The sequence below is a fragment of the Alosa alosa genome, chromosome 4 (assembly GCF_017589495.1).
Source record: "Alosa alosa isolate M-15738 ecotype Scorff River chromosome 4, AALO_Geno_1.1, whole genome shotgun sequence".
In the NCBI taxonomy this organism is placed as follows: domain Eukaryota; kingdom Metazoa; phylum Chordata; class Actinopteri; order Clupeiformes; family Clupeidae; genus Alosa; species Alosa alosa.
The window spans coordinates 25,021,502-25,036,614 of NC_063192.1; the positions used below are offsets into that span (position 1 = coordinate 25,021,502).

General features: G+C 45.7%; 1 protein-coding gene across 1 annotated transcript in view; it reads left to right on the forward strand.

The window, feature by feature from the left end:
* LOC125293320 (membrane-associated guanylate kinase, WW and PDZ domain-containing protein 1-like) overlaps window positions 1-12,655 on the forward strand; it is a 122,679-nt gene extending 110,024 nt beyond the window's left edge. Inside the window, 7 exon segments of the mRNA XM_048241186.1 lie at window positions 2,342-2,423; window positions 3,250-3,304; window positions 4,451-4,594; window positions 5,610-5,733; window positions 6,996-7,020; window positions 8,177-8,819; window positions 8,855-12,655. Coding sequence (XP_048097143.1) covers window positions 2,342-2,423; window positions 3,250-3,304; window positions 4,451-4,594; window positions 5,610-5,733; window positions 6,996-7,020; window positions 8,177-8,819; window positions 8,855-9,385 — 1,604 coding nt within the window. The 3' untranslated portion in view covers window positions 9,386-12,655.
* The last annotated feature ends 2,458 nt before the right edge of the window (window positions 12,656-15,113 follow it).

Below are 15,113 nucleotides of genomic sequence, written 5' to 3' on the forward strand. Positions count from 1 at the left end.
TGGAAGAGACAAAGTAATACATAGCTGCAAATCACACATGCATTAATCCACAATGTACTATAGCGTGCATTACACTTAAATAAAGCTGTCTATTTCCTTTATTATGGCCTAATAGTTTTTACTTGCAAAACCTCATCCTTAATTTCACTTCATACAGTTGCACCTCATCGTTAGAGAAGGCAGCTGTAATACAAGGATACAAGGATACAAGATGGATTATTTGTCACATACATCGCAATACTAACGTAAAGCTAATAGGCTTCAATATGAATCTTCAATTTGGGTTTTAACAGGTAAAAACATGCTTATTATGTTATGGAGTTCTGAGGCTGTGAGAGACAGGGGCGTGTGGACCCAGGGGAGTTGTGTGGGAGCAGTGGGGTGCTGCCTCTGATGAGTGGGGTTGTCACACACACTCCTGTCTGATACCGATCTCACGCTCCAAGAGCAGGAGGTTTTAATGCACTCAGCTGGATGTTTATTTCATGATGCAAAACACACACACACACACACGTGCACCCCTCAGATACACACACGTGTAGGGGTATGCCTCATACACACACACACACACACACATACACACACACACACACACACACACACACACACACACACACACACACACACACACACACAAACAAATCAGCACCAGGGACATGTTTTTATCAGCTTCAAGAACACAGTAAGGCATCTGATTGGATGGGCGCAGCTTAAAACGCACCAATGGCAGTCGTCCCCGTGACTTCTCTCCACGTTTCTCTAAAACCCTCCCCAGGGACAGTTACTGAAGCAAGTGTTGGAGAGAGAGAGAGAGAGAGAGAGAGAGAGAGAGAGAGAGAGAGAAAATAAGTTAGCAGAGAAGGAGAGAAGGGAAGATTGAGAAGATGAGAGGATGCAGGAGGGGAAGAGATGAAGGAGAGAGAGGCAGATTGTTTAATTAAGAAGAGAGATCGGGGGAAGAGGCCTGTAAGTGCTTTGGTTAAATGGCCCGCTAAACATGGAATGACAGTGTGTTTTAAAGATTACAGTCCATGCAGCTATTTTTAACCTCCCCACCCAGGGGAATACATATACTCACCGAGCAAAGTGCACGCGTGAATGCACTCGCACACACACGCACACAAAGAGACATACTGTACACACTCACACACACACACACACAAAGAGACATACTGTGCACACTCACACACACACGCACACAAAGAGACATACTGTACACACTCACACACAGGAGGTCACAGCGTTGCACACCAGGTCCACTCAGGCCCTCCAACACACTGGAATTCTAGAGGAACAGAAATGGAGTTGTATTTGCAGTCTGAGGCAGTGTGTGTGTGTGTGTGTGTGTGTGTGTGTGTGTGTGTAAATCTGTGTACCTTGTATAATAATGTGAGCACACATTTGTGTGCATGTTGTGTGATATGATTGTGTAATTTTGTGTGTGTGTGTGTGTGTGTGTGTGTGTGTGTGTGTGTGTGAGAGAGAGAGAGAGTGTGAGAGAGAGAGAGAGAGAGAGAGAGCACTGGATGTACTGGGAGCTCTGACCCCAGGCTGGAGGGCTGGACTAGAGGGGAAGATGAAGCTGAGCTCAGGCTGGCGCCAGCCTCCAGCAGAGCGGCTATTTCCGCTCCCAGCTCTGTACTGTACATCCACTGCATCTTCTCTCTTTCTTCTCTCTCTCTCTCTCTCTCTCTCTCGCTCTCTCATCCCTCTCTCTGTGTCCCTCTCCTCTCATCTCTCTATCAGCTGGAGGTCCTCCTCAGACAGGGGAGTTCTGTTGCTCCCACAGCTCTCTGTTGTCTGTTATGACTGCTTTTCTTCTGCTGAGGGACGCTGAGTTGGATATCATTATACGAATGTCACATTTCCTGTTTCCTGTCCACCGTGCCTCTCAAAAATAGCAAACAAGCAGCAGGCATCTAGCATCAACCTTACTGTGCTAATGAGGAGCACAAGCACACGCAGATGTCTCCTCACAAGCAACCGGAGTAATAGCAAGCCGCTATCAAACATCTTATCTTATATCCAATATGGTACACAAATAATGGATAGCTGTCTATAGCCTGGTCCAGTGCAAGACCATTCGCTCTACTGAAGCTCACTCAGCCATAGAATGGCTAGAAATCTGTGAAGAAATTCATTCTGAGCAATCAGTCCTGTTTTGCGAAAAACCGCCATCTTTTTTTAGCACTTTTACCGTGCTGCAAGCTCCCTGAAAAAGTCATCCAAAGTCCACCGGACCAAAAAAAAGTGACACCAAGCGCTGGTGGGACTGGAGGAGGTCAAGAGTGTCAGGATGCAAATGTTTAACACCACGATCTCTCTCTCCTCTCCTCTGTAGAATCCTCCAATGCCTCTCTCCTAACCAACGCTGAGAAGATTGCCACCATCACCACCACACACACACCGCAGAACGAACCTAGGTGAGTCACACACATACACATACACACACGTAGATGTTTTTCTTAACTGGTTGGTCTTATTATGGGTGGGTCGCGGAGCTTGTGGTTAAAGAAAAGAATCGCCCATTTAAAATGCTACCCTATCAAATCTATGTTGGACCTTTCTTTTGATAGACTTTATTTGTATGCCAGTTGCTGCCAATGGACATAGACAATGTTTATGTGACAGGTCATGTTAGACATCATTTTAGTGGTAAATACTGTATGTTCCAAACAAGTACAGGCACTTTGCACATCTTACCACATACCTCACTGTATCAGTTAGCTTGAATGCTAAAATATGTGTCGGGACTTAATGAACATGGGAAATTGAGTCAAATGCCAGACCAGTTAAGAAACACTGGTATAGTATACACACCAGTGTCTCCCACAGAATTAAATTCTATTTGTGGTGGTAGGTTTGCAGAATTAACTGAATGCAACAGTTTTTAACAAATTAGCGCAGTGTGGTTATGAGGCTAACCAGATTTAAGCACAATTTAGTACAACCTGGAACATTATTGTGTGGTGGTCAATATTGTGGTGGGCCGCCACAAATAAGTCAATGTATGGGAAACACTGCACACACACACACACACACACACACACACACACACACACACACACACACACAAACATTCTCTCTCATTCTCCCTCTCTCTTCTCTCATTCTTCATCTCTCTCTTCTCTCATTCTCCATCTCTCTCTCTCCCTCTCTCTCTCTCCGTCTCCTCTGTATGGTAATGTGAGTAGAAAAGCTTTGTCTCCTTAACGCTTGGCCGATCATTGGACTGCTCTCTGTTTACAGGAACAACGCAAAATCCAAACAGGCTCCCCAGACAGGGCAAACACAGTCCAACCAGGTGAGCAGCCCTCAGCCCTTTATTCCCCCAGCACTGTGCACCTCACTCTATCTAGTCTATTTGTTTTCCCAGCCCTAGGAACACAGGGCTGTTGCTTGCACTGAAGTCCTCTGTGTCTCTAGTATTGATTGTGCACAAGGATGGCTGATTGTCTGTCCTGACTCTTTATCAGAGTGTGGCAAAGGTCTCTGACTGTAATGATTTTTTAACGTAAAAGCAAACAGTGCAAAATGGGAGGCAGCTTGTGGAGAGCAGAATGTTTTGTTTCCATTCTCTGTTGTTGATAGCAATTTTTCTTCTCGACAGGGTTAGAGTATGAATCAGGGTTCACTGTTGAGCTTAATGCGTAATGCGGATCTGTTGCTGCTTGGGTGAGGGTATGGATGCTGAGATGCTGAACTCATAATGCCCATTTTAAGTCACTGGCACAGTTACTGTTGGATTACGGATTCTTTATGTTGTTAGGCCAGTGAGTTTAAGTGAGTTCAGGTGAGTGTGTTAAAGTTTAAATCTGGCCATAGGTGTCTGGTGCCCTTGTTTTGCCCTTGTGCAGTTTTCTGTAGTCTACCCTCTCGTGGAAGATCAAGTTAAATATTCATGACTTGAGGGAAAGCGGCACTGGGAATCGATTCTGAGCAAGTTTTTAGTGGGACAGCACTTAATGAGATCACAACCTCCTACAGCCGCCCTCCCTCTGACCAATAAAGCATGGAGATTTAAGGTTAATGCATTCAGCTATTTACACAGTCTCTTATCTACCATGGCTGTCCAGACACTTATCCGTCTCAAGATCTATTTGTTTGAAAGGATATGCATTCCCTGTCTTTGTCTGTGGTGCTAAACCTAAATGACATATCATTCCAAAGTAAATATCCAAAGGTAACGAGGTAGCTCACACACATCTTTATTGAACTGGACTCATCTCTATTTCACCAGTTTAGTTTTGGCCGTGTCAACATCTGTTTACCATGAGGGTTTCCACATGGTTTTGTTTTTGCTTTATTTTGCTGTGATTGTTTATTTCAAACTCTGTTTGGCAACGGCACACTTAACCAATGTTATTATTGGCTCTTAGAGGCCTGAGGTTTGCCTGTGTGTCTTGCTGGACGGACGTGTTTTAATGTTTTGTCTGATGTTTTCCCCCAGGATGCGGAGTACTACTCGGTGGACCTTGAAAGAGACAGTAAAGGTTTTGGCTTCAGTTTGAGAGGAGGCCGTGAGTACAACATGGACCTTTACGTGCTGAGGCTGGCCGAGGATGGATCGGCCGTACGAAACGGCAAGATGAGGGTAAGAGCACTGACCACCTGCCGGACCAGGCCACCAACCCACAGCCAGCACAGAGAGAGACACGGTGGACTGTTTTATTTTTCGTTATTTTGGGCCAAGATGCACCCATAGAAATGCCACCCCCATACTTAATATTTGTATACTATTGCACTGAACTATATATAGTAGGCTACAAAAGGCTAAACTACAGTACAAAAGAAACAGTTTAAGAACTAAAAACACGCCATCTCACTAAACAGAAATAACTGCATACTTTTGAAATGGTATCTGAAACCTGAAATCCAAATCTTTCCAAACACTGTTTGTCTTTTATCTCTTTTATCTAAACACTATCCTTACCACCACCATCTAATTTTCCCTGCAAAGGAATCATTTCACCTGACACTCCCAGTGATAATGAGCGAGTGGCCGGCTGAACGTGGCGAGCCGTTGCTCCTGCACCTCTCCATCTTAATCTCCGCATCACCTCCTCCGTCTCTTCAGTTTTCATAAGCCCTCCGTAATAAGCCAATTAGCTGGGAATTGAACTGGGTAATAATGAGACGTGCCGAGCATCTCCCCATTAAACTCTAATGACTCTCTGTCCCTCGGTGTGTCTGTCCGCCTGCTCGTCCGCCTGCTCGCTGGAGGTGGGGGGGGGGCAAGTTTATTAAAGGAACATGCCAACATATTAGGCAATTAGGCTATTTGCCATCTACCCCAGAGTTAGATAGGAGAATACATACCTCTCTCCTCTCTGTGTGTGCAATAACCCAGTCTGACACCGTTAGCCTAGCTTAGCATAATTCACTGGAAGTGGGTTGCACTACATAGCTCCCTTTTAGCTATAGGCTAGCCATAGGCTAACTGTTGTTCCACCAAAAAAATTGAAGTGTTTTTTCAAGGGTAATGCTAGGTAATCAGAAAGCCTTTATGCTGGGTGGTATGTTGGTGTTGATGTTAGCATGTTTGATGAGGGGGCTGTGTGTGAGAGACTGACAGTGGGAGTGTGTGTGTGTGTGTGTGTGTCACTCAGGTGGGAGATGAGATTCTGGAGATCAACGGTGAGAGCACCAAGAATATGAAGCATTCGCGCGCCATCGAGCTCATCAAGAACGGAGGGCGCCAAGCATCGCCGCAAGAGGCGTGGCCTCAATATGGTGGGTCCCAATCAGCGATGGCCTCTGTCTTTTGTATTTTCCTTTTATGGTGGGTCCCAATCAGCCATCATGTCTGTCTTTTGTATTTTCCTTTTCTACTCTTTCTCTTTCTCTCTTTTCTTCTCTCTTCCTCTTTCTTTCTCTCACGTCCTCTCTGACCGTGACGATCAGTTTCTGTGTCATGATGTACTGTTTCTAGCCAGTCATTCTTTCTCTCTCTCTCTTTCTCTCTCTCTATCTCTGGTCCTCTCTCTTCTTCCTGTCCTCAACGTCTCGATTGCTATTTTGTTCTAGCTTTTTCTGAGCGGCCTGTTATGGATGATAATTACTGTGATGATCTTCTTGATGACGCCTCGTTCTGTCATCCTCTTGTCCTCTGGAAGGCATTAACCTGGAGATTAACTGACCTGCTGTCAATGGAAGCTCAGAAGAAAGACCGACTTGTTTATGTCTTTTCTCCTAATATTTTGAGACAGTTGTCGTTTGGTTGCTTTTGTTCAATTTTACCTTTCTATTTTAGGAACACTCTCACTTCACTTTCAAGAGTAATCTGATGGTGGATTTTTTAAAACAGAACATTTTTCTCTCTGTTCTATCTATGTTGAGGATCTAAACTTTTCTCTCTGTGTTATCTCAATCTCTATCTTTTCTCTCTCTCTCTCTTTCTCACTCTCTCATGTTCTCTCACTGTTTCTCTTTCTTCACTGTTACTTCTCTCTCTCCATTTCTATATTCCCTTCTCTCGTCCTTTTCTCTCGTTTCTCCTCTTTCCACTCCATCTGTTTTCCCGTTCCTTCTCTCTCTCTCTTGCTGGGCTTTTTTTTCCTCGTGTGTGCAGCGATGATGCCTCCACATCTCGCTTCGTGTATGAGGAATGATAAGTTGGGCGAGCCCTGCTTCTACCTGATGGGCCAAAATCAGACCACGGTTTGTAGCCCGCAGTCTTCCACCGTGACCCTCCCCTTCCCTCCTCCCCCTCTGACCCTAGCAGCCCCCAAAACCCCCACCTCCACCTCCCACCTGACCTCTGACCCCTGAACCATCCCCAAGGAGAACCTGTTTGCTATTCCACTCCCATCCCCACCCCTCTCACCAGTGCTTTTGCCTCCATCACATCCATATGAATCCATTGGTTGCATTATGTGGCAGTCGCAGCTGCATCCGGCCTGTGTTAAACACGCGCGAACCCCTGAACGCCAGCTGAACATTTGTGCTCCGGCCTTTTCCTGTGTCCGAGACCTCTGTGGTCTCTTGTGCTAAAGGCCGGGATCAGCTGAGTGGCCGAGGGTTCGTGCCTGCTTAACAAGTCGTCACTGTGCCACGTTGGTGTATGTGGCTGTGCCTCGGCCATGTGACCGAGAGCTGTTAACCCCAGAATGCACTGCATCCTGACCTTTGAACCCCACCCCCAACCCCCCACCACCCCAACCACCCACCCGCTGGAATGGATTCATGTCAACACTGCTGCTGGCATTAGTCCTCCGACAGGCCACCCCTGGTTTACAGGGTTGCCATGGAAATGCCAGAACTCCACTGCTGTAGCTGTGGCTGTGTCAATGTTTTCGTTGTTGTCGTCATTGTTGTTGCCGTCATTGTTGTGGTCGTTCTTTTATGCTCATTGTGACATTTGACATCTCAGTGTAAGTGTTCATGTGCTGTTTGTGGTTGTTGTTTCTTAAATATTATATATTTAAGTTTATTTGGTGCCAGGCTCTTATCTTCCGCAAGGAAATCTCTTCCGACTTCATGCTATCTTAGTTATCCTAAACTAACATGACAGTAATAGACACAGTTGTACTGAGTACCTAAAAGATGTACTGTACAACAAATAATGTACACTTACACCAAAATTCATTTTGTTTGATGTTTTGAATTAAATGTGGACACTGGTCTCAAGTAGACTACATTCTTTTAATGGTAGACATACCATTATGAAATAGATATATGTTTTGGGTTGTAATGGGTAAAAGTATGTAATATGTATGTTTTAAAGACATGTATGCACTCATGTGTGGCTATGCATGATGTCATGGGAATGAGTATGGCATTGGCACATTTTCTTAAAGCTTCCTTCCTCATAATCATTGGATCATTATCCTGCAAATAACTCTGCTTATAATACAAGCACATCAGCTTCCTCATGTACCAAAGTACTAACTACCAAGCTGGCCTAAAGAGCTTGTTTTCACAGCCCTCTTTTGGCATGTAGCTGTTCACTCTTAGAAAGAAAGACAGTGCTGGGTAGAACCGTCTAGCATTTTCAGGAGAACTAGATTTTGTGTCACAGGTCGAACCTTTTTTGTAAAATGTTACAATAAGGATTTATGAGACTCCAACTTTTGATAAAAATGGTCTACCCAGCACTTGTAAAAAGGTTCTCCTGTAAGAGAGGTGGTGGATAACCTTTTTTTAAGCTAAGAGTGTTTCCCACTTCTGTCTAAAGTCAAGTGATTGACGTTTTTACTGCTTCCCTTGCAGACGGGCCCAATGACGGGTACCCTCCCTCACCCGGGAAAAATCTTTCGGAAGTGAGAACTCTGCCGCCAAACAGCCGATTCCACATTCCATCCGAGTCCAGCTACTCACCCGACTACCACACCCCACCACGACACATGGAGCAGTGGAGAGAGAGAGAGAGCGAGAGAGAGAGGGAGGACAGGAGGGACTACGCACGGGCCCCAGCGAGCCAGCAGCAGCAGTATCAGCAGCAGCAGCAGCAGCAGCAGCAGCAGCAGCACCATCTTCTATCTTCCCAGCACCACCCTCAGCACCACATCACCTGGAACAACCAGCAGCCACCGTCGCCACCGCCCGCGGATGACCCCAAGAAGAGCAACCGCCGCAAGGTGAAGAAGTCCGAGTCGGAGAGCGGCATCGCCAAGCTCTTCAAGACGCTGCGCAAGGAGGGCGGCTTCGGACGCAAGTCGTCCGAGCGGGACGGTAGCGGGACCCTGGGCCGGCGCGGCGGGCGCTCCCCCGAGAGGAAAGCCCATGGCGGGGCGCAGGCTCGCCGCGGCTCCCTGGACCGCTCGCCCACGCGCCACCGCAACTCCTCGCCCGGACCCGGCGCCGAGTCCATGGACGGGGCGGGAGCGGAGGTCCCGCCGCCTTGCCCGAAGCGCCAGCGTCCGCCACCTCCTCCCGCCAGTCCAGCCACGCCCAGCTCCTGCGCCTGGCCCACACCCCCGAGCGGCCAGTGTTCTACCGGCCGCCAGGACGCGAGCCCCACACGCCCGGCCGCAGCTCGCTGCTCTCCCGGGACGCTCTCTCCACCCCGGAGCGGGCCAACAACGGCCAGGCCATGACGGCGGCGGCGAGCATGGCGAGCATGGCGGGCCGTGGACGCACCCCCGAGCGGGGCCTGAAGAACGGGAACGTGCTGCGAGACTCGGGCGGCGCCGAGCGCGACGACCCCTGGGGCCTGGGCACGCCCGAGAGACGCTACCGCTGCGAGTCCACCTCGGACAGCAGCTGCAGCAGCTACCGCGACGACCCCCCGGCCGCTCGCCTCAAGGACTACTACAGCACCAACACGCTCAAGTCCTGCGGCTCGAATGGCTACCCCGGCACCCGGGGCCCTGCCGGCCAGCCCCACGTCCCTGAGCCCAAGAGACGGCTGTACAAAGAGAACCACACCGACCTTAGCATCTGAATCCCGCCGCCAGGGGCTACTGCACTGAACTGCACTCGCTCTCTAACGCCACCTGCTGGACTACTGAGGACTACTGAGCTGTGAAACAGACCCACAAAACCACTTGACTGATGGACGTTACTGGTCGGTTTACATATGATAGCAGTTTGATACATTTGTATGGTTGACCATTTGGTTGGTTGATTGAATAATGTTGATTGATAGGTTTTCGATGTTGAAATGACTGGTGATTGCTTGGATGTTTTGCCTGATTTTGGTTGATTTTGGTGATTCATTGATTTGGAACTCCTGTGTCCCTGCTGAATTTCATAAGTACAATCTTTTAGTTTCATTGCTTTTGTGTTTGTTTGTTGTGCTGATCAGAGAGTAAGAGAGAGAGATAGAGAGAGAAAGAAAGAAAGAGAGAGAATGCTGTGGACCAATACAGGAGAAAGTAAGTTATGTAGGTATGTGTGATGATTTATATGTGTGATCAGAGAATGAGTTCTTAGAAATCAGGCCTCTTTGTTTGGAAGATATCGGTATACTTAATCTTTTATTCTGATGTTAGACTTACTGATGAGTCACACATGCACCAGCCAAAAGCGTGGAATCTGGTGCTGCTGCGATTTGAGAGTAGTTTTTATCAGACCCCTGTGTGTCTCAACCCCACCCCCCACCTCCACTGCCTCCCTAGGCAGAAAATAGCACAAGCCTTGAGACACTTGAGTACATTTGATGAATGAATGAATGAATGCCTAGACTGGACGGCAGACGACTCTGGCACTGGGTCTGGCACACACGTGGCATGTCCAGGGCCTTGTCCCCTCTGGTGTTGGTCAGATCAGGGCCTTACTCCCCATGCCATTCAGCTGCCGATGGGTGTGATCGCTGCAACTGAAGGCAAAAAAAAAAACACTGTAGGAAAAAAAAGAAAAACGAAAAAGTAAAAAAGTTAAAGTGAATGCTAACTACAATGCTACTGTTGTCGAATGAAGTAATATATTTAAAGAAACAAAATAAAAAATCCTTTGTGAAGATGTTTTATTTTCCTGAAACAAATTGACACAAAAGCAAGTAGGCTGAGGGCAAGACAGGACGTAGGCACACCAACTCTAATAAAAGTCTCTCTCCCTCAGATTTGATTTTCTAAAAAAACTATATTCAGCCGAAATCAACACAAACTTACTGGATTTCCAATTTACTTTACCATCTTCCAATACATTTCTGCTTTTGCTGATTGTTAACATGCTAATACTGCTAATACAAAGAATGAATATGGTGTCCTGCTAACACAGTATGCTAAATATACCCAGAATCGTCACACTCTAGGCTTAAAACTGGTCCAGTTCTTCAGTACTGAACGTATGTTATATGTTATCGGATACCTCTCCAGCAAGTGTTTAGGCCTGTATTTAGCATAAGATCATGGGCCTACTCTATGTCCTGTGGTAGAGATCTGATTGGTGAAAGCAAGTAGAGTGTTAATTTTGGCTGAACTGACATTTATAGTCACTTACTGATCATCAAGTCCACAATCCCCAAATCATGCAATAACATTCAACAACCTTAAATCCACCACAGATACAGATCACTTCCATCCACAAGACCGACAGGGAGAAGATAGTTGAACAGTTTTTATCTTTCTTTTTTTTAATTTGATTCTTTGTTAAGCAGAAGGCTTGTGACCAAGGAATGAAGTATATACTATAAACTCCTAAGAGACTGAAGAAATACAACATATTCCTAAGAGAGCTTGGCCGTCTGCTGCACTGGTCTAATGATTTTGTTGATGGCACAGAATAAGGAACTTTATTGAGTATTCAGTGGTTGTAGGCCAGGGTGATACACAGCTCTTCTTTCAGTAATTGCACCTGTCTGTGAGTTCATGTTTAGTTCATATCCCTTATGAGGTCTAAGCCAATGCCTATGCTCAAAGCCACAGCAGCATCACCTGCTTGGTGGTCGCTGCAGAGACATTATCACCTCGCGCCACAGAAATTAGCACAACACACACCTCTTCAGGTTTGCTGGCTGTACGGTCAGACTGGACGACTTAAACAGGCTCGCAGCTCATGTTGCTGTGTCAGTATGAGTGTGTGTGTATGTGTGTGTGTGTGTGTGTGTGTGTGTGTGTGTGTGTGTTTGCTACTCTAGTCTTCTGTTGATTCACAGGCTGTATCACCGCTGCACCCTTTCTTTATCCCCCTTTTCCCAGTGATGGTCCTCCTGGTTTGATCAAAGACCTGTCAGGAACCGCCGAAGCAATGTGGAACAGAATCAATCTGAGCCGAGCTATGTCAGAACACTGGGGCGTGACTGACGAGATGCTGTGTAGAGTTTGCGTGTGTTGTGTGTGTGTGTGTGTATGTGTGTGTGTGTGTGTGTGTGTGTGTGTTGTGGTGCATAGGATATCTGTATCAGTGTGTTTGTTGTGGGCGTGTTTGCGTGTAAGCATGTGTGTACAGTGTACATTTGATTTCTTTCTGTGTGAACACATGAAAACGCCATGTAACCAGTACCATCAGACAAAACCTGACCAACACTGAGCGTGCTCTACCGTCACTGTCGTCACCATGGTACTGTAACTACCGATTTGCGGACCATCACCTGTACAGAATTTTACTACTGTATGTAAACTATAGAAAAACCTGTGGACGACAAACTGTTGCCTTTTTTTCATGTACAGAAGAGAAGTTTATGAGAAAAAACCTCTTGCCATGAGGGATGTGATTTGTGTTTATATCTCTGAAAAATTGGGATGGGAGAGGGAGGGAGAGGGGGAATGTGATATGTAGGCTACTGTAACTCTGAATCAGATGTGCAACGGTGTTTGGAAACGGGGCAAAAAAGAGACTGTATTAGTCAATGAAGAAGCTACTGTGTGTGTGTGGGTTTGGATATCTCTCGATGGTTAGCCTGCCTTTGTATCATAAAAGCACTTGTTATGCAGTCTGTGTTCTTTCTGAATCATCCCTCTTGCGATGTTATCCAGACTTCACGCTCTTTCTGTGTCGAGAAAAAAAAGCAGTACCGTGTATATGGGCCAATCTTTTTTGTTTTTTTTATAAAACACTATGCATATATAAATACTACATTGTTCATAGCTTTATGTAAAATCATGAGGCTATACATACCATTAGTCTAAAGTACAAGTAGATGTGGACTTACCCAGTAAAGCTTTCTTTTTGTTTTTGTTCCTTCAGATGGATCACAATGTATATGTAGCTATTAAAAAGAAGTCTGTGAATGCTATTTTTATTATCAAATAAAGTTTTCCATACAAATACACTGTAGAGGAGTTGTCCCTTCTTGAGTCCATGTGAGGTATGACAGTGAGTTTAGGGAGAACGGGATGAGAGAAGACATTCTTTTGGACAGCGATCACTGTGCTGCATCTCTTATTACAATCTTAGTGCAGGAATTGCATAACTGCGTATGGTGTTGTTTTGGACAGACTCATGGGGGCTTTAGACAGACTTATTCTGGATGAAGCGTTATGCTGTTGCACACACGGTAATACGGTGCCGTGTTGTGTAACACCTGGGCCCTCCTGCTTAGTGTGGTAATGTCCCCCGTCTAGGCTCAGGCTCCTCATGCAGCTCAGTCAGAGGTACCTGTCGAGCGCGGCGTGTGTCGGCAGCCTGGCCCTCCACACGCACCCGCCCCCACCCCCTCCCCTCCACCCCCATCCCCCCTTGTACCGGGACTGACAGCATCCGTCCTAAAAATAGACCAAAGGAGAATATTAAGCTCCGGCACAGCTATTTCTGCTTGCCGAGCACCTCTGCGGTGACAGATGTGGTGACAGCGGCTCGATGGCATTCAGTGAGATGCATTCCCTCCGTGGTATCACCAGACCTCTGGACGGCCGCTTCCCTTCACCATCACTGCAGTTCACTGGTGGGAATAACCAGCTTCGCCTTCGCCTCCCTTTGGAAATATAATAGGACTTTGATGACATGCCCTTCATCAATAAGCCACTGGGGGTTATGCTATGGAACGTGTCACCGCGGTTTGTGCCTCAATGGGTCTGCACCAGTGCTCTGCAGTGGACGATATTGGTGGTCTTAGTACGATATTAGTCATCTATAATGTGATGGATGTCAATGTACATTATGATATTGTAAGCTATTGAATCAAATGACTAGTTCCACCTATTTTGTGTGGATCTTGCACCTATTCATCTAAGAAGGTTCCAACTCTAAGTCAAATATAAAATTCCATGACTTTTCCCTGACAAAAAAAACTGAATTTCCATGATCTATAATGACCAAAGATTTCAGACCGGACGTGCGGTGTTCAAGAATCTGTGACTATTTTTAGAGCAGAAGATGAATATTCTCTTATTTTCATTATACATGCTCCCCCTCAGCACCATCTTTAAGAAATACAGATATCATTGTTATGCAGACGACATTCAATTCTCCCCCCCAGTTACCCCTGATAGTGCTTGTTCATTGGAAAATCTGTTCAACTGCCCTAATGATATCAAAGGCTGGATGGCAAGGAGCGTCCTACAACTCAATGACAAGAAAACAATGTTGTTAAAAATATTGGTGTTTTCCTGGATTCATCTTTGAATTTTAACAAACAAGTCAGTGGTGAAGGGTAGCTTTTTTCATCTAAACTATTTCTAAATTAAAATCCTTTGTTTTTTTATAAGGATCTGGAAACACTCATTCATGCCTTCATTACATCTAGGCTGGACTACTGCAATTCTCATGGTATAATTATGGTATAATTTCCTGACTTTCCATGTCTGCAATAGACTTAACTGTAAATGTAGTAAACTGTGGAAATGACGTCTCTAAGTAAACACAAATTCTGCTCAAGAAGACCTAAAGATAGGAACATGCTAGAGAGAAAACTGAGAGGAGGCAGCAAGAGAGAGGGGGGGCGTTGAGGCATGTTTTCACTAAGGGTTAATAAGGGCTCTCAACAAATGAGGGTGACATCATGGCAACCAGCTCCCTAGAAGGACTGGCAGGGCAACGTGACCTTGACAGGCAGTTGTTATGGAAACAGAATGAAGACAGATTCCTGCGCAACAGAGGATAGTGACAGGAGCTAGGCTGACAGCTGAACACTTCAGCCATGCAGACAGAGGCGGAGAAGCTGAACACTTCAGCCATGCAGACAGAGCCGGAGAAGTGGGATTGAGAACATAGGAATTCTTTCCGGAGGAAAGCAAGATGTGGAACTGAAAAAAAGAATTTCCAAAAAAAATCTTCATCTGAAAATGTCATTGTTGCTACATGTCCATATCTCAAAGGTTTTGCAATGCCCCACAAAGCATGACACCTCATGGAGGCTATACCTCCAGAAAAATGATGCATAAGATTTATTCTCCAGAGAAACAGACTAATGTACTTAAGAATGGGCTGCTGTGAAGCCTGGATTAGGGCCAGTGTGTTCTCTCTGCTGAACAGGATTTCAGATCTGGCTACAAGGCTGCTGGTGGCGTACTTGATCCGATTCTTTTGAAAAAGTGAATAGTGGCCTGAACAGCTATCATATTCTACAAGATCTGGAGATTTATGACAGTTTTTTTCAAGTGTGTACACACTAAATCTTTGCTTGTCACACGATTTTCTAAACATGTCTTTCAAACACCATGACCCTACACCAAATCTGCAAAACCATACACTAATTCTCAGTGTTTGACACATATTTCAATTTTCTAAAACACAATTTGCAAAACACCACACACAATTTACTACCTACACAAAAATCTAACAGGAAGTAA